Source organism: Histomonas meleagridis (assembly GCF_020186115.1).
Source record: "Histomonas meleagridis strain 2922-C6/04-10x chromosome Unknown contig_14, whole genome shotgun sequence".
NCBI classification, from domain to species: Eukaryota; Parabasalia; order Tritrichomonadida; family Dientamoebidae; genus Histomonas; species Histomonas meleagridis.
In genome coordinates, this window is record NW_027150770.1 from 99379 (window position 1) to 119003 (window position 19625).

General features: G+C 27.9%; 7 protein-coding genes across 7 annotated transcripts; 3 read left to right on the forward strand and 4 right to left on the reverse strand.

Moving 5' to 3' along the window:
• Positions 1–6202: 6202 nt before the first annotated feature.
• GO595_001379 (small GTP-binding protein) lies at positions 6203–6805 on the reverse strand (the record flags this gene model as incomplete). Its single annotated transcript, XM_067914171.1, has 1 exon — positions 6203–6805. The coding sequence occupies one exon, from the start codon at positions 6803–6805 to the stop codon at positions 6203–6205; it is 603 nt and encodes a 200-aa protein (XP_067778371.1).
• A 255-nt stretch (positions 6806–7060) lies between these two features.
• On the reverse strand, positions 7061–7765 carry GO595_001380 (Myb-like DNA-binding domain containing protein; the record flags this gene model as incomplete). Its single annotated transcript, XM_067914172.1, has 1 exon — positions 7061–7765. One exon carries the CDS (start codon positions 7763–7765, stop codon positions 7061–7063), a length of 705 nt encoding a protein of 234 aa, XP_067778372.1.
• A 3043-nt stretch (positions 7766–10808) lies between these two features.
• Positions 10809–11435, reverse strand: GO595_001381 (Ras family protein; the record flags this gene model as incomplete). The annotated part of the gene is made up of 1 exon (XM_067914173.1): positions 10809–11435. One exon carries the CDS (start codon positions 11433–11435, stop codon positions 10809–10811), a length of 627 nt encoding a protein of 208 aa, XP_067778373.1.
• Positions 11436–14559: 3124 nt separating this feature from the next.
• Positions 14560–15639, reverse strand: GO595_001382 (uncharacterized protein; the record flags this gene model as incomplete). The annotated part of the gene is made up of 1 exon (XM_067914174.1): positions 14560–15639. One exon carries the CDS (start codon positions 15637–15639, stop codon positions 14560–14562), a length of 1080 nt encoding a protein of 359 aa, XP_067778374.1.
• A 369-nt stretch (positions 15640–16008) lies between these two features.
• GO595_001383 (AGC family protein kinase) lies at positions 16009–17229 on the forward strand (the record flags this gene model as incomplete). The annotated part of the gene is made up of 1 exon (XM_067914175.1): positions 16009–17229. The coding sequence occupies one exon, from the start codon at positions 16009–16011 to the stop codon at positions 17227–17229; it is 1221 nt and encodes a 406-aa protein (XP_067778375.1).
• Positions 17230–17344: 115 nt separating this feature from the next.
• GO595_001384 (AGC family protein kinase) lies at positions 17345–18229 on the forward strand (the record flags this gene model as incomplete). Its single annotated transcript, XM_067914176.1, has 1 exon — positions 17345–18229. The coding sequence occupies one exon, from the start codon at positions 17345–17347 to the stop codon at positions 18227–18229; it is 885 nt and encodes a 294-aa protein (XP_067778376.1).
• Positions 18230–19018: 789 nt separating this feature from the next.
• GO595_001385 (ribosomal protein L18ae) lies at positions 19019–19546 on the forward strand (the record flags this gene model as incomplete). The annotated part of the gene is made up of 1 exon (XM_067914177.1): positions 19019–19546. One exon carries the CDS (start codon positions 19019–19021, stop codon positions 19544–19546), a length of 528 nt encoding a protein of 175 aa, XP_067778377.1.
• Between the last annotated feature and the right edge of the window lie 79 nt (positions 19547–19625).

Consider the following 19625-nt stretch of genomic DNA (forward strand, 5'->3'; position numbering starts at 1 on the left):
TATTGAATTTACTTCTTAAGAAATTTCCTTTTTGTTTTGAAGCTATTATGCCCAAAGTTCAACAAATCATTAGTTTTTATCTTCATTCTAGTAATTCAGAGATACGACAATTAGCTTTATTATCACTTGTAGATTTACTTGACACCAAAATCGACACCATATTATTTTCACCCAACACATTAATTAAACGATTCATGTTACAATTTTCAAATCAAACCACTGAAACATTTGAAGGAGTTGTTATGGGCTGTGAGATCATTCTTAACAAATATCCCGAACTTATAGATCGCTTTTGTTTTAGTAGTGTTGATTTAAATGTTTTAGATTCAAGTGACAATCAAAAACGAATTTCTGCTCTATCGTTAATTCCATTTCAATTGAAAACCACTCCGTCACTTTTTACCACTCATGTCAACATGTCTTTTTTCACCAAAATGATACCTTTATTACGGAAGAAATCACCGATTCGTAATGAAGCATTAGTAGCATTCGGTAAATATATATTTAATCGGCCTTATGCATATACACAAGAGGAGAACGTTATTGCGAAATGTAAAGAAAGTGTTTCAGAATCATTAGAAAGTGATCAATCTATTTATGCATATTTAGCGTTATTATCCACAGACATTAAATCATTTAAAGAAGAATCTAAAATTGTTTTTACTAGACAATTATCAGCATTATTACCAGAAGCTTTTTATTATATTCAAGAGAATCAAAAAGATTTATATGATTTTATACAATCAAATGTAATGCAAATGGTACATCGAATATTAATGAATCCAGAATCACAACCAACGCAAATAGAATTATCATTTCAAACATTAAATAAGTTACAAATCACAAATAATTATTTATCATTATCATTAGTATTACAATATTCTAAATTAATATATCATAATTCATTAGAAGTACGTCGAAGTTTAATAATGTTTTTAAAGAATTATCATGAAAAATATCCATCACAAGAAATAATCCAAATATTATTCTCGAATATTGATTTAGAAAAAGATCAACAATTACGAATTGATATATTAACATTTTTACAATCTTTAGGACCAAATATATCAGTAATTCCTTCATTACAATCTTTGTTACATGATTTCGATTCTAAAATTCGATCAAAATCATTTAAATATTTAATTTCGATGATACATTTTCCAATTGTTAAAGATTTATTAAATAATTTCATGTATGAAAAAGTACAATCGATTCGACAAACAACGAAAATTACGAAAGAAAATTTATTATGTTTTCTAATAGTTGGAAGAGCAGCATTTTCATCTAATTCTAATTCATCTATAGCTTATTCATTATTATCTAAATATTCGACTTTTTTAACACAACGAATATTAAAAGAAAATAGTTCATTAATACCATCGATGTTAGAATTATTATCATATTTAATACGAATTTCATCTAAAGAAGTTGATTTACAATTATTAGTTAATCATTTAAATAATATATTTTCATCACATTCATCTAAATCACAATTAAATTATGGAATTATTTTATTAATAACTGCGTTAAAAATGACAAAATTATCTAAAACAATTTATGAAGAACATTCATTTATATTATATAAATTATTATTATTAACTAAATTACATCCAATTGAAGTATCTTATGATTATTTAATTAGAGCATTATCAATAATAGGCCCAATAAAACAAATAAAAATGCAAAATATAATAAAAAATTCACATAAATCAGAAAATAATTTAATATTACCTAAAGTCGGAGTCTTTATTTCACAATGTGAAAATAATGATCCATATGAATCATTAATATTTGCATCATTTGGTGTATGTATATCACATTTATTATATATATTATCAGATGATTCATTTAATACATTACAATCAATGGCTATTGATACATTATTTAATATATTAAAATCTTTTCCTCAAATTAGTTCATTTGAAGATACATTAATCTCACGAATTGATTTATTATTAAAATCAAAATCTTCTTCTACAACATTAATATTAACACATATTTCTACTTTATTAGTTTGTCTTAGAGATTCATTTAAACCTTTAATCGAAACTACTGTGCATGTAATATGTGAACAATGGAATAATATGGATCAAATATTATTACTTCGAGCTTCACGTTTAATAATGAGTTTTTTACCTTCATCTTTTGAACCTTATTTATTAAAACTTGTTACATTGTTTGTATCAGGTTTAGAATATTATCCTGCGAATGTAGCGTTAGCAGTGTTTACTACATTACAATCATTTGAAAAATATATTCAACAAGTTGATTATATTGTATATCCATCATTAATCTCTTGGTTAATATTAAATGCTGATCAAACAAATAATTGTATTGAAGCGTTAACACAAATTCAAACAATTTTCGCATTTGGTGGTACTAATAAATATTATTCACAAATCATTCGTGCAATGTTACAAATTCGAAGCATAAATCCTAATTTAAATGATTTAACAGAAAATATATTAACAATTGTAGCATATAATTTAGGAAAACAATTTTTATTATATATTCCACAAATTAAAAATGTTTTTAACTTATTAGAAAACACTGCATTATATTCAGTGATTAATTCATTAGAAAATGATTTGCCGATTACTGAATCAGTACAATTATTATGTAATCCAATACCATCAGGTAAAATGCCTGCTAAGATGAATATTAAACCAGCGAAACAAAGTGTAACTTATTTACAGCCAACAGTACCTAATGAAAATTATGATGAAAATCAATGGATTTCATGGTATGATGAATTTTCATCGACAATGTTAAGACAATGTCCTTCAAGAGCTATTTCTTTATGTTCTGCTTTAGCAGAAAGATATTCCGCAATTAAAGATGCAATAGTTCCGATATCAATTGCATTTCATTTTTTATTATCTTCTGTATTTGAAGGTAAAGAAACATTAGAAAAAATTATCGATAAAGTTTTCCGTGTACAAAATGTTCCACGTTTTGTTACTCGAACATTTTTAACATTTTTCGAAATAATTGATTTCTTACAATTAACTCCACCGATAGATAATAAAACATTAATGCAAAAGGCTTTAATGGTCGATTTAGTACCTTTAGCTTTACGTGCAGCCGAAAAAATGTTTATTAAAGGTGATCCTTTAAGTATCGAAAACTTATTTTTAATTAATCAACAACTTGGATTAACTTTAGCTTCTTCTGGTGTCTTAAATTATATCGAAAAGTTTAATGTACAAATTACTCCGTTTATGAATGAATCATTAGGAATATGGGATGAATCATTTGAGAAATATGGAGAAAAGTTTAATGAACACAAAGAAATTATTACGAAATGTATTCATGAATTATATAATTTATATAAAAATTGTAAATTTGTTAATGATAATGAAAAGAAATATTTCGATATTTCGATATATTGGAATCTTTTAGATATTAATAACTTTAATAAACATTCGAATGATTTATTAAATGAAGAAGATCCTAATTCATTATTCTTAATAATAATTAAGAAAATTATTAATAATGAAATATATTCTATTGAACCTATTTTAAATAAATTTAAAAGTCATTGTTATGAACATTTGTTTCCGATAGTTAGTGATGACTTAGAGCGTTTATTTCCTGATTATTTAAAAGGCTCTTTATTATATGATATTGAATCCATTATTGAAATAAAACAAATCCAAAACTCATTAAAAAATGCGGATTATTTCGAAAGTAAAGAATTAGAACAAAAGTTATTAAATAATGAAGAATTATGGAATTTAAGGTTTAATCAATTACATGAAGATTCATTATATATATATCAACTTTTATGTATTCGATCGATATGTTTTCCATCGAATAAATTACATAATTATTGGGTCAAATTAATAAACATTGCATTAACAGAGAAGAAAATCGAAATTGTAGAATTAGTATTATATGTATGTAATTCATTTAATAAAGTTGAATTAGATTATTATAAGGCACAAATCGAATGGTATAAAGATAATCATTTTAAAGCGATTGATTCGATTATTAATTTAATCGAAAATAATTCGAATGAAGATAATAAAATATATCATGAAATGAAATTATTAGTTGGGAAATGGTTATTAATTAAAGGCAAATTAAATGAATCGTATAAATATCTTGAAGATGTTATTAAAGAAACGCCAAATGATTTAAGCGTATTACGTTCATGGGCGAAAATTAACTTAATTCTATCGAACGATTATAAAAATGATATTTATTTATATAAATCTTTTAAGGCTTCAATAAATGGATTAATCCAATCGACTGAAAATCCACTTAATTTCATATTACAAACTTTGTCGATATTGTTTCGAAGTGATAACCAAAAAATTTATGAAATATTCGAAAAGAAATTGTTGAAAATCCCAAATCATTTATGGATTCCTGTGTTACCTCAAATCGTCGCTCGTTTGAGCGCTGATAATTCGAAGATAAAGAAAATTGTACAAAATTTGTTGATACAAATCGGTTCGGAATATCCTCAATGTATATTATACTCATTGGCAATATTATTAAAGAGTTCTTCGTTTTACGCATTGGAAATTGTCGAAAAGTTAAAACCAAAATTTAATTCATTAATAAATAAATTTAATAAATTTACAGATGAAATAATTCGAATCGGCGCTTCTTGGTGGGAAATTTGGATGAATAAAATTAATGAAGCTTCAAAATATTACTTAAATAAGAATTATAATGAAATTCTTTCGTTAATTTTGCCTTTAATTAATTTGATTACAAATAAATCGCCGGAAACTTTTAATGAAATTGCGTTTATTAATTATTTCGGATCAAAAATAAATAATGTAAAAGAAAATTTGTTAAAATATCAAAATAAACATGAGGAAACTTATATGATCGAAGCTTGGAATATTTTATTAAATATCCAGAATAAAATTAAAACAATTATAAGTTCAATTAAATTCATTTCTTTAACGGACGCCTCGCCGGTTCTTCACAATTTTTCTGACGCCGAATTGAATATACCGGGAACTTTTTCATACGATAAGCCGATAGTCTCCATTCAATCAATTGACAACATATTCAAAATTGTGAAGAGCAAACAAAAGTCGAGACAAATTTCAATGGTCGGATCGGATGGTAAAAAATATTTTTATTTATTAAAATCTCATGAGGATACGCGTTTGGATGAACGTGTAATGCAATTATTTTCATTTGTTAATGGTCTAGTTAAACAGAGTTCATTAATATTAAAATCACATTTACAATTAGTTACATATAAAGCTATACCAATTACACGTGAAATAGGATTATTAGGATGGGTACCTAACTGTACTACATTATATGACTCTATTCATGATTATCGTATTAAGAAGAAAATCGATTTAAATTACGAAATTAATATTTCAAGAAAGAAATTTAATTATCAAAAATTTGATGTGCTGACACAGGCCGAAAAAATTGAAGCGTTTAAATACTCAATCGAAAACTCACCGATAGATGACTTGTCTCAAATTATCTTTCTTAACTCTAATGATTCCGCGCGATGGCTTCAACGCCGAACTATGTACACGACATCGTTGTCAATGTCATCTATGGTCGGATATGTAATTGGTTTAGGAGATCGCCATTTAGAGAATATAATGATCAAAGGGAAAATGGCAAAATTAGTACACACTGACTTTAGTGCATGCTTTGAAGTAGCACGACATCGTGATAAATATCCTGAGAGAGTTCCATTTCGATTAACGAAGATGTTAATTAATGCATTAGAAGCAACTAAAATCGAAGGAACATTTCGATGTTGCTGTGAGAATATAATGAAATTGTTGAGGCATAACAGAGAACAAATTATGGGTTTGCTTGAGACTTTCATTTATGATCCATTGTTACAATGGATTGAGAATAATAGCTCGAAACAGAATTTGTCAGTTGAGGTCATTGAGAGTATGAAAGCGAAATTGGAAGGGAAGGATAAAGGAAGTGAGAAAATTCCTGTGAAGGTACAAGTGGATAAACTAATTAAAGAGGCAACGGATTACGAAAATTTGGCCTTGATGTACCCGGGATGGTGCCCGTGGTGGTGAAGCCCAAATGTCTTTATAAATAAATTTTTTTGATAACTGGAAATTTGAAATCGGATTTAAAAATTTGATTTGAGAAAAATTAGAAAATTTTAATATATGTTTAATGCATTTGAGGATTTTCCCCATTAAATTTATATCTATGAAAAATTTTATTAATAATATCAAATTTACATTTTTCTATGTTTTTTACCAACAGAATTACTTTCATTAGTTACTTTCGTATCTGGTATATAAGCGTTGTCGCGTTTCTTTTGAATAATTTCAAGGAGTGTATTGACTGCAGATTCAACACCTTCACCAGTTTTAGAGGAAACTTGGAAACTTTGAGCTCCAAGTCTTTTCGCAAATGCATTTGCTTCTTCAATAGAAACAGATTTTCCTAAATCTGATTTGTTGCCAACAATAATCATTGATGACCAATTTGCCTTATTCTTATTTCCCTCATCAATCCAATTACTAAGCTTGTTAAAAGTTTCTTTATTGGAGCAATCATAACATAGAATTATTCCATCAGATTCTTGATAAAATTCATTTCTAATTTCAAAATACATATCATCTCCAGAAGGATCCCAAAAATGAACATATGTTGGAATATTTTTTACATCTAATCGTTTTGATGCATAATCAATTCCAAGTGTTGGTTTTTGTTCAGAAAATTGATTGTTAATGTATCTATCAAGAAGAGACGATTTGCCTACCGAACTGTCTCCTACGAGCATAATTTTCATTTTTGCTAATGTTGGAAGGGAAACATCAGTTTTTTTGCTCATTTTGAATTCAAAAAAAGTGACTAAAGATATAAAAACAAAAAATTGCTTCTGGCGAGAGTCGAACTCGCGATCTTCCGCTTACTAGGCGAACGCTCTAACCACTGGGCTACAGAAGCTCACGATTTTCAACAAAATATTATATTAAAGAATTATTATAAAAAGTTTTCATAAAAATCGAATTACTATGTTAATTGAAAATTTATTGGAACAAAATGACATTTTTTTATGATCTTAAAATATACGATATTAAAATGTTTATTCCTTACTTTCCAATTGTTCTTCACCTTGAACATTTTCTGGTTGTAAACTTGATTCTATGTTATCTGCTTGAAGCGTTGCAATTGGAATTATATCAGTTCGATTAAGAGCAGCTTTTTTCTGTAAAAAGTTATATCTGAAACGGCATTGAACATCACTTCTGTTACCCATCTCTGAAGCTATCCGTGTCCAAGCTTTGGTTCCAAATGATTTTACGGCTTCTATTAATTTTTCCTCTTCTTCCTTTGTCCAATTACTTTTGTTAATTTTAGGATCAAGGACACGGCGCCACCTCTGGCTGCATTGAGATTTCGTTCTTCCTCCTCCTACAAATGTTGCAATAATAGACCAATTATCAGAACCGTGTACATGTATTGCTGTTTTCAATCTCTCATCCTCTTCTTCGGTCCACGGATTTGACCTTTTCCTGAAACCAGGAATTTGAGGAATTGTTTGGTATACATTTTGAGGAATTGGGTCTGGGAATTGATACTGTTGAAGTACTTCATTAATTCTTTGTACTGCATCTGAGGTTCCAGTAATTGCTTCAAGACGCGCATTAGCATCATCTGGTGTAATAATTTGAGCCATATAATTTGTTATAACTTCGCATGCTTCAGCTTTTATCTTCTCTGGGTCAGGGTTATTACCAGCAATAGCCATAAAAGATTTTTCCAAGAGCAGATTTGCAGGATTCGACATGGCGCCAAAATAAAACTTTTTTGCTTAATAAAACCGTAAATTTCAATCAAAATTGATTAGTTTATAAAAAATGCAAAGTGCTCAATTAATATAGAAAATGGAAAAAGAATAAAAAACTATCTTCAACATTAAATCAAGCAGTATTAGAGGAAATTATTTGAAAATCTTTAAATTTTTAAAAGTTATTATATGTTTTCAACAATTTATTATATTATGCATTAGAAATTAATTAATGGAAAATATAGTAAATATTATAGTATTATTTTCATATTATAAGGTTAGAAAGAATACTTAGAATTTTTTAAATTGAAACATGATGATGACGTCTTTGCAAATTATTTTTTAATTTAATTGTTTTTTAAAAATTTTAATTAACTAATTAATTGATAAATTTAGCATTGATCGGATTGCAAAATAGAAATTTTTATACTTTTTTTTTTTAATAAAATATAAATTTGATAGGTTTGATCAATTGATCACTGATTTTAAAACATTCTCCTAGAGAATTAAAGAATTTTTATAAAATGGGTGAAATAATAGATATTACTCAACTCATTTTATATGGGATCAGTCATTTCATCATGAGTTTTGCAAAACTTTGATCTTAGTTCCTGTAACAATTTTTTGTTTTCGAAAAAAAATTAATTTAATTCCCTTATAAATTATGTGAATTTAGATATCTAAATCATGTTTTTGAATAATATTTACAATAATATTGGAAAAAAGTTTTAAGTCTTGTTTGCAAACGGGTCCTTTCAAATTTGACAGAGTCAGATTGATTTTGTTTGAATTGAATATTTGAAAAGAACCGTACATCTCAAAGTTCAATTGATACGATTATTTTTGATAGAATCTGTCCAGAATAGACCGTTACCCACAAAAGCCAGATGGAAGGAGAATTAAAGATAAATATCCAATGGCTTCCTGGTGCAATCATTCCTGTCCTTATACATAAATCATGTACAGCAGAAAGATTATCAGATTTATTACAATTTTCTTGTTTTGAAAATGAAAAGGTTTATTTATTTTTTAATGGAATAGTTTTAAATCCTGATGAAACTTTAATTAAACAAGGAATTAAAAAATGGTGATATCATTGAATGTAAAATTGTCAGTAAAAATTCAGAATATTGAGGATTTATTTAAGAAAGAAGATCAAACCATTTCACGAGAAATTGCACGAGTTTTAGATATGCAAACAGATAAATTGAGACCAAGAAATGAAATCAAAAAACTTGATACAAACTCATCGTATTCAGATTCAGATTCAGATTCATACCAGTTTTTGTTTTTACAAAGTAATGACCTTACACCATCCAATAATATTTCGACAGAACCTCTTCCGATTCTCTGGCAAAATGAAGATTATGGTGATGCTATCTATAAATATGGAACAAACGTAGAAAGTCATCAAAAATGAAGATAACTCTGATTCATTTGATGAAATGAAGAAAGCTTTACCAGAAGAATAACATGCATAAAATGTATTCATATTTGTTTTAATTTCTTATAGTTTTTTTTCATTTGTTAAACAAAACGTTTCGCAAAACAAATTTTGAACCAACTCAAACAACTTTGATGGAAAATTTTGAGTCGATGTGGTTGAATTCATTCAAAACTGGATTTGAGTACGCGAACCGCCAATAATCATAGAAATATTTCAGTTAAAACGGAACAGTATTGAGAGTAAATATCCGGAAAATGTTCGTTTCTAATGAAAGTGAAGTGAACAGGTCAATTTGAATACATATTTGAATTTTTTAAATAACTTTATTCTTGTTTATGTTCATATTATGAAATATTTTATTCAATAATATTATATAATAATTCGATTAATATATTATATCAATGATATAATGAATTATTTTTGAAAATAATCCGCATAAAATGATATTCCAAATTTTCATTAAATTGTATTAAAATGAAATTTTTCATAGATAATCTATGAAATAAATGCGTTTTTTATAACGAATTTCAATACCCATACCCAGAAAATCATTGTTTTGAGGTTACAAAATGTTTTAAAAAAGATTTTGATCAAGAAGCTTTAATTCCATAGTGCGTTTAAGAAAAACAAACAAATTATGATCCCTTTAAATCAAAAAATCAATTATCCAAAATTCGAAAGTTCCAATTATTATTTTTATATTTTCATGAAAATTGTGATATGTATAATTCAATTATTGCAATTGTTAACACAAAACTATATGATTAACAAAATATTTGTACTTGATAGGAAACTTTTCAATCATTATTCAAATTAAAACATATGCAAACATATTTATACTTATGGCATAATACCCCCAATTTTTTCTTATTTCTTTATTTTTTATAAAATATCTTTTTGTTCAAGAAGTAATTTAACTATTTCTGTATAACCATTCCAAGATGCTAAAATAAGTGCTGTGTAAAATAATTTAAATAATTTCCAAATATTATTTTGAAATATCAAATTATTATAAAAAATACAAAATAAAACAAATAAATATCTTGAGCATTAATATCAATCCCTTCTTGTTCAAGAAGTAATTGAATTATATCTGTAACACAACCATAAGATGCCCATATAAGTGCTGATTCAAATGTATCGAATATATTTTATATTTTTATATTAAACCCAATAATGTTAAAACAAATATAGTTTTCATTCATATCGATTCCTCTTTTGATACAAAAATCTTTGAGTTTTTTATTGCCATCTAAATTCTTCGTGATTTTAATTTCACTGGTATTCGGGATTTCGGCCATACAAAGTGAAGGCATTTTTTTGAGTTCAAATTAATATTTCGCTTGGCAACCGTTTGGTTACAAAAATAAACGGATCATGATGATATCATTTCCCATAATCAAAAACGATCAGTTTCGAGTGAATTATTTTACAAAAAGTTTTATCAGACTTTTGGTTATCATTTAAATCAGATCGCATTTATTTACTATAGCATATTCATTTAATTTCAACATGAGTACAATAATGTATAGATCTTGTCGCGACACACCCACAAAAGATCTTTCCGGAAATTATAAAATAAATATCAATTGATATTTAGAATTCTAAATATAGAATTTCTTCAATTAGTGACTCAGTGTTTATATTTTCGAGCAACGAAACTTCAAATATTTTATAATGATACTTTCCTCCCATATATGTTTCGCATTTCGCTTTTAAATCATCTAATGTAAAGTATTTTTCATAAGATTTATCTCTTTTTTCATTATACACTATAATGATTTCGCATTGCCAACTATAAATCCGATAGTCTCTTTCTGGATCAATAGTTTTCAAAGAATTTGGTTGATCAGGACTAAAAACCATAATAAGCTTATCCGAACCAAGGGTATAGATTGGGATAAGAGCTGAATATTGCTCATCTCCTGACGTATCCCAAAGGCATATTTTCTTGTCATTTAAAAAAAAGGCTTCAGCTATTTTCGTTGGATTATAATCACCATGATGATCAACGCCTTTCAAAAACTTACAAAGGGTTGTTTTTCCTGTTGTGCCGTAACCTATGATAGTGACCTTCTTTATTGTATTAGGATCGTTATTTGTTTCACCAATTGGTGCTAATCCTGTGATATAACCCTTGAATCGCCCCCACCTATCTCTTATAACGTGTCCATCATCATTACGAGATCGAACAGAGTAAATTGTGCTTTGGATTGCCCCCATTTTGGGGAGGAAACAACTTTTTAAATTAGAATAAAGTAAACAAAAACTCGTATCGAAATTCTGTTGTTTATCCAAAGCTAAAGAGATAACACTTGCAAAAAGAATTAATTTCACTAAATTAAGCAGATGAAGATAACTTGATACACAAAAAATAATGCTCCATCTTTTTATTTAAATTTTTATATATATGGAGCTTCACACTAATTTTATGATGCATTCAAAGTAGGTACTTGAATTTGTTCCATGTCAGCAACAGTGTTTACCACTTTCAAATTCTTTATTAGACATTTCGACCACATTGTCATGATGAAAAAGTTAACGAAACAAATAATTTGATATATTTCGATTTCATTCATTTTTATCGACGTTAATATTCGATCGAATTTATATCACAAGTAATATTGATGAAGAAATTAATCAAAGATTAATTGGAAAGTTATTATTTAAGCCGAAATTATTTAAACCATTATATTTCTTATGAAGTTCCCAATCATTCTTTGATAGTTCTTCATAATGATCCCTAAAGTATCTTTCTATTGGATCATTTCCATTAGACCATAGTTGCCATGTGGTTTTGGTTTTGGCTTTGGTTTTCTTCTTTTGCTTTATAATGAGAAAAATATTTTGAATTAATATTTTTAGTGATATTTTTATTAATTAAATTTTGTTCAATCATTTGTTCGATTAAATAATATGATTCTTGTGTGTTGATTTTAGTTATACGTTTGATAAAAATTGAAATTAGTTTAACGACACTTATTTTATTTTCTTCTTCTTTGTTGTCTTATTCCCTCGTTGAATTTCAATCTTATATGCAAGTGCATTTGATTATGAATAGATTTGATACCTTAAGTCGATCTTTCTTTTCAATTTCAGGTTCAAATTCCAACAGTTCAGATCTTAGTTCTCTCTTTTCTGGTATATGTGGGGCCTAAGCTCAGGCAATAATATAACCTTCTTGTTCATTAAGCGCATATTGCATCATTTACGTCTTTCTGCTTTTAATTGTCGAAATTTAGCAAGAGCTTTTTTGTATTTTTGATCAAATAATTCCATATTGCTTTCAAGAAACACAATTTAACAATGATCATTTTAAATTAAAAACTCAATTATTTCAAAATAGTTTCAATTTTTTTATTGATATTTTTTATGAAAATTGTATCTTGTAAAATCTGATTTTTTCTATTTTTGACACAAATTAATTTGATTAACATAAATTTAAATTTTACTTGATGAGAAATTTCGAAATTGTTTTTTTTTTTTATTCCATTTTTAAAATTATAATATATGCAAGCACAGTTATGCTTATGGACTAATAACCAAATTCTTTCTTATTTTTTTTTAAATAGAATTTGAGTTCATAGTTTAGCTAATTTTGAAATATCAAATTATTTAGCTAGGAAATACCTTTCGGATTATTATCTATTATTCTTGTTCAAGAAGTAATTTAACTATTTCTGTTTTGCCACTTGAGGATGCATACATATATGCAGTTCTAAATAATTTAAATAATATCCAAATATTATATTGATATATTAAATTATTATAACAAATTTTGAATAAAACAAATATATATCTTTAGTATTAATGTCAATTCCTTTTTGTTCAAGAAGTAATTTAAATATTTCTATATGACCATTTCTAGATGCTTCTATAAGTTCTGTTCTAAATAATATAAATAATTTCCAAATATAATTTTGAAACAAAAAATTATTATAATAAATTTTAAATAAAACAAATAAATATCTTTAGGTATCAAATCCTTTTTCTTCAAGAAGTAATTTAACTGTTTCTGTATCACAATTTGTAAATACAAGCATAAGCTTAGTTTGAAATATACTTAATAAAATTCAAGCTTTATAATAAAAATTCCAATTGATTCATTTATAATTTCATCAGTAACTTTCATTCCTTCTTCTTGTAAAAATGAAAAAATTTCATAGTTATGATGAACAATACAAAGCTTTCCTAACTCTTCTAAATTATTAATTTCTTTAATTTTATTTTCATAAAAATATTTAAAGATATCATTCCGATGAAATTCAATTGCTATTTCATATATTTTTTCAAATTTCGAATGATTTTGTTCACATAAATGAATAATTTCTTCATTTCCACCTGCAATTGCATAATCTCTGGGGAATGTAACATATGCACCATTCACAAGTAAATATTTAAAACATTTAACTGATCCAAAAAATGCTGCATAATCAATCAACGAAGCATAATCATTAACAAATGAACATCTTCCATAAAAATGGTTTAATACTTTGATCAAAATCAAAATGTGATTGTGATGATATTTCTTGAAGTTTTTCGATTTCATCATTTCGAATTATTTTTGCAATTTCATTTTGATTTACTCTTACTTTAATTAATTGCTTATGAAGTTCAAAATCATTCTTTAAAAGTTCTTTATGATGTTGAAAGAATTTTAATTTTTCGATGTTTTCTTTTGACATATAATGAGCAAAATAAGGATCTGATATGTTATGTTAACATTATTACAAATTCTAAACACAGAAAAACATGATGAAATGTTTTATATTTTCTTACCAGAAGTTTTTGTAGCATTAAAAGAACATGAATCTAAAACACATAGAATTCTCTGCATCCAATCCAAATGACCTTAGAGTTTCTTTTTATGTTTTCTTACATACCTACGTTTAAAGTCTGTTGATATTTGAATTGAAAATCATCAATAATATTATTCAGACAAACACATATACAAAAAAAGAGTTAAAGAAGATGTAACAATGCCAAAAGACAAAAACAGTTTATAAAAAAAAAATAAGATAATTAATTACAACTTTATCACTAATGTCATGACATAAAAAGTTATTGGTTACGCAATTCGTTCTATAGGTGATTGACCTTTCATTGCAAGAACATGGGTCACAGTATGCATGGAGCACTTCTTCCTCCTGACTTTAGCGAAGATTACGGAAATGATCCGAATAGAAAATCACCATTGTTAAAATGCATTTTAAATCCATTGCAAGTGATTTCATAAAACAATCATCAACACCATTGTGATGAAAACATGATTTTGTCCCCAAATGATAACTATGCTTAAAAACTCATTTGCATCTAAGTAAAACTTTTGTTAGTACACATATCTTTATTAAATCATACTTTTCGCAGGAGGTTCGTCTATCGGCGGCGGTTTTCTTTGCACGTTGTCAGCAAACGACGAAGGCTTTGAATCAGTGGAGAACGCCCTTGCCTCCCATACGACAGCCCTTACATGGGGTAACAGTATTGTTTGTGACGCGTTTGACTTAAGAGCCGCATTTATCAAATTATAGAATGATGCAAAAAATTGTCTTAAAGAAGAATCTGGTTTTAAGTGAAGAACATTCGGATCAATATTATCACGAACCTTCTTTAGCGAGTCAACAATTGCCATATATGCTTCATCTTGATTTATATTACCTTGCATTTGCATTTCTTGAATTTGTGCTTTGAGCTTGCTGTTTTCAACCTGCAACGGCGAAAGCTCTTTAATCCTTTCAACAATCCCTTCAAGTGAATCACGACCAAGAATTAAACCAATTGATTGGATAAATTCATCATTAGTTTCTTTAACCATATGCATCGATTCTTCGAGAGATTGAATTGTTGTAACTAAAGATTCGATTTCTTTGTCCTTGGAAAATATCTCGTTTTTGAGTTTTTGGAGATCTGTAGGATTATCATCTCGAGCATTTCGAAGTTTTTGTTGAAGAATATCAAATTTTTCAAGAGCAACTTGACGTAAACGTTGGTTTTCGGATATTTGTTGATCAAGATTTGATTTAAGTTCATTTATGATTTTTGTATTTTCATCATTTGATTGTTTTAATTTGTGGATATCTGTTTCGAGTTTAATGTTTTCTTCTTCGATTTGTGAGTTTTGGCGTTGAGGCTGTGTTGAATTTTTAAAGAGCAAAAATTTTTGTTGAATTGAATGTCTTTTTGCATTTACTTTTAAATATCGTTGCTGTAAGTACTCTATATGTTCCATTGCAGAATTTAATTTATTTTGAAGATATGTAATTTGATCATCTTTAAATTCACCAACTTCTGGTTCATTTTTTTCATAATTTTGAACAATATGTTCCAATTCTTGTATACGTTGTTGGTATTCCTTGCAATCAATTTCGCGTTGTTTTAAAAGTTTTTCTGTAGCTTCAAGCTTTACTGAAGAATCATTTTCGTACATTTGGAATTATTAAACGGTTGTTTTCATATCACATTTCTCGATGAAAAAATAAACAAAGAAAACATTTCATCATTAACCAAAACCTTTGATTTTTATGTGATAAATAATTATAATATTGCTAGGTTTTTAATCTAAATTCATTTTAATATTTTTAATTTGTGAAATTAATCAACAAAATAAATTCATAAATTATTCTCTAATACATAACTTATTATGATATTGATAATGTTATTTGATCATTTCTATTTTAGCTAAAATTTTATCTTTTAACGCGTTTAGAAACCAATTTTTCCACAATTTTTTTGAACTTTTTCAAAGGTGAATTTGAACGTTATGTGTCGAGTTTAAAACGATAAAAATCGGTGCCAAATGATTCCGAAATGCATTAGCTCGCATAATAGTGGCACTATCACTCCTCCTGCACTGCAAAATTTTAGGTACAGTGAGAATCTTTATCCTCGTGAATATCTAGGTCTTCGAGCACAACGTACAGTTATCAAAGAAATCCAAAAGCAAGTTAATTCTTTACCTGATGACATGCCTGACAAAGATGCATATAATACTATTAACGATGTTATAAAAAATATATTAAATTCAGACTTTGAATGTCTTAAACAAGTTTCCAATGATTCAATTCAATCTCTTAAACTATGTTTAGCTGAAACCAAAACTACACAACTTGATAAGATAGGTTATTTTTTGCTTTTTTCACTTCTAGCCATTGTCAAAATTTTTTCATATTTATCATATTATCATGAATTAACCTTACCAAATCAAAACAACGATATTTCACAAGACAGGCCTGACTTTTCTACCTCTAGTTCCTTTGATAAAGAAATTAATATTGATCAAGATACCTCATCAACTTCAGATTACATTGTTTGTCGTATATGTGAGAAGCAAGTACCACTTTCATTAATTGAGACTCATTCCAAGAATTGTGTACTTGCCTTTGAATCGTCACAAACAATGATATCAATAGATGAACGATTATCAAAACTTTCCGATCATGCACGTCAAACGATACTCAAACGCCGCCCGTGGCCTGGCAATGAAATGTATTCTGTCAATGTTATATTTCCCATTCTTCATACCCTTGAATTAATTGATCGAACCATTTCAATCAACACATCGTCCGAATTTGCTACAGAAGAAATCGATTTAATCTCCGAAGCGTTAATCCCTATCACTGTTCGTAATAATCAAGAAGCCACGGACATCATTAAGAAAGCGAACACTCTTGTAAGCGAAAAGTTTAACACTGCTTTTAATTATTCACGAGCGATATCCATTGTACGACGGACAAGTTTATCCAAAGATTTACCAAAAATTAATCAGCCTAAGATATCACAGTTCCAATTTCTTAAGATGATATCATACGGCGCATTTGCTCGCGTTTTCTTATCCAAGAAAATCCCGACTGAAGACATCTATGCAATTAAAGTTATCCCTAAAACATTGTTAAGACAAAAGAATGAAGTCCAACGAACATTAGTTGAACGAGATATTCTTTTGAAGACTGATTCTCCATACATGACCAAATTCTGTATGTTTTTTATTCTAACACATAGTCTATTCGATAATATCTGAGCATAACTTTTATTTAGTAATGGAATATTTACCAGGCGGCGATTTATTTTCATTATTAAATTTAGTCTCTGCATTTGATGAAGAAACTTCACGTATTTATACTGCGCAAATTGTAATGGCGTTACAATTTCTCCGCGAGAACAAAATAATTCATCGAGACTTAAAACCAAATAATATATTAATCGACTCGACAGGACATTTAAAGTTAATCGACTTCGGGTTATCATATTATGGTATGGTCGATCGATCGATTACAACTAATAATACATTTGTCGGTACTCCAGGTTATGCAGCGCCTGAAATGATATTAGGGCAATCGCATACATTCACTGCCGATTATTGGTCATTAGGATCAATTTTATATGAGTTCTTAGTAGGTGAGCCACCATTTCCAGGCGATTCATCGACGGAAATATTCCAAAAGACTTTAAAAGGTCATTATAACGAAGAAAACCTTTCGGAGTTTTCGGATGAAGTTCAAGATCTAATACATAAATTATTATGTTTGGATCCGAATAAAAGAATCGGATCAAAGTCAATCGACGAAATTAAGAGCCATAAATGGTTCGAAAGTATTCGTTGGGATAAAATGGAAGAACTCGAATTACCTTTTATACCAGAGTTAAAGGACAGATTCGATACTTCATATTTTATTCCGCCGAACCAAAATATCGTCGACGAAATCGACGAAGATATTTTGGAAGATATACAATTGGATTATGATGATAATTATAATGACGTAGATGACTTAAAACTGTTCGAAAGCGTAGGAATTAAACAATTGGAAGATAAAACAAATAAAGACGCATTGGATATAAGAAAAAGAAAACATTTGTCAATCGACGTGCCAGAAAACTTGTTAAAGGATTTGGAAGAAAATCAGTTCCAAAGAAGAAAACATAGAATGGTACCAAGAAGTAGTTTGTCACCCAAAAAATTTGCGGAAATTAATTGTTTTAATAATAATTCGGAGTCAAAAACAGATTTTGATTTTGAATAAACAAACTTTTTTTTTTATATTTTCAAAAGATAAAAAATTATAAAATATTTGTTTGGATGGAAGAATTAAGTAAACAATGGCTGAAAAGATCAATAAGAAAGGAGAATTTAAAGAAGAAACACGTGAAATACTTACGACATAATGAATTATCTTTTCCAAATGATAGTGAAAACAAATCAAAAAGCATTAACACCAATCGATATAATTAATATATTAAATGATATAAAAATTAAATCAGTATCAGAAGTTATAAAAACAAATTTTGATTTTGAATAAACGAATTTTTTTTATATTTTCAAAAGATAAAAAATTATAAAATATTTGTTTGGATGGAAGAATTAAGTAAACAATGGTCGATAATGATCAATAAGAAAGGAGAATTTAAAGAAGAAACACGTGAAATACTTATCGACATAATGAATTATCTTTTCCAAATGATAGTGAAAACAAATCAAAAAGCATTAACACCAATTGATATAATTAATATATTAAATGACATAAAAATAAAATCAATATCAGAAATTATAAAAACAGAATATTTTGATGAACTAAAAAATCAAAAAAAGAAAAAAATTCAAGATTTAAGATGTGATGGTTATGGAAATACATGTGATCATATTTCATTCGTTCAAAAAATCCTTAATTCTGAACATACAGAATATCAACCACCTAAAGAACCTATTGATGATTCAGAAGATGAAATGTAAATTTTTTGTACAATGATACGACATGTGATATGAAATGTTGTTGTTTTCAATGCAAAAAGCGGTTTGGCCTTCCTTTTCCAATATGCTAAAGAACTTCGAAGTCATTGCACGCCCTCTCCCAACTGAAGCTGTTCCAAACCCAGCTGCTATCCGCGTCCAAGTCTTCGCTCCTGATGAAGTTATAGCAAAATCAAAGTTCTGGGGAGTTGCCCGTCGTATTGCTCGTCTTAAGAAGTCTCATGGTGAAATCCTTGCAGTCAAGCATGTTATTGAACCAGAACCAGAACGCGTTAAGAATTACGGTATTTGGTTAACATATCGTGCAACAAATTCTATCAATAACATTTATAAGGAATTCCGTGATACAACTACAGAGGGAGCTGTCCTTCGTCTCTACCAAGAAATGGCCGGTACTCATAATGTTCAAGCCAAGAATATCTCCATCATTCGTGTTAGCGAAATCAAAGATGAAGATGTTGTCCATCACAACCTCCGCATGTTCCTTAACCCTAGCGTCAAGTTCCCAATCCTTAAGAAACCAATTCGTCCAACACATCCATCACAAAAGAAGATCTTCTCCAGCAAACGCCCCACAGTTTGCGGTTTCTAAAATATCACATTAACTATATGTGTTGCTGGTTTTTTATTATTTCTTTTTTCAACAAGGAGTACGATAGAACTTTTTGAAC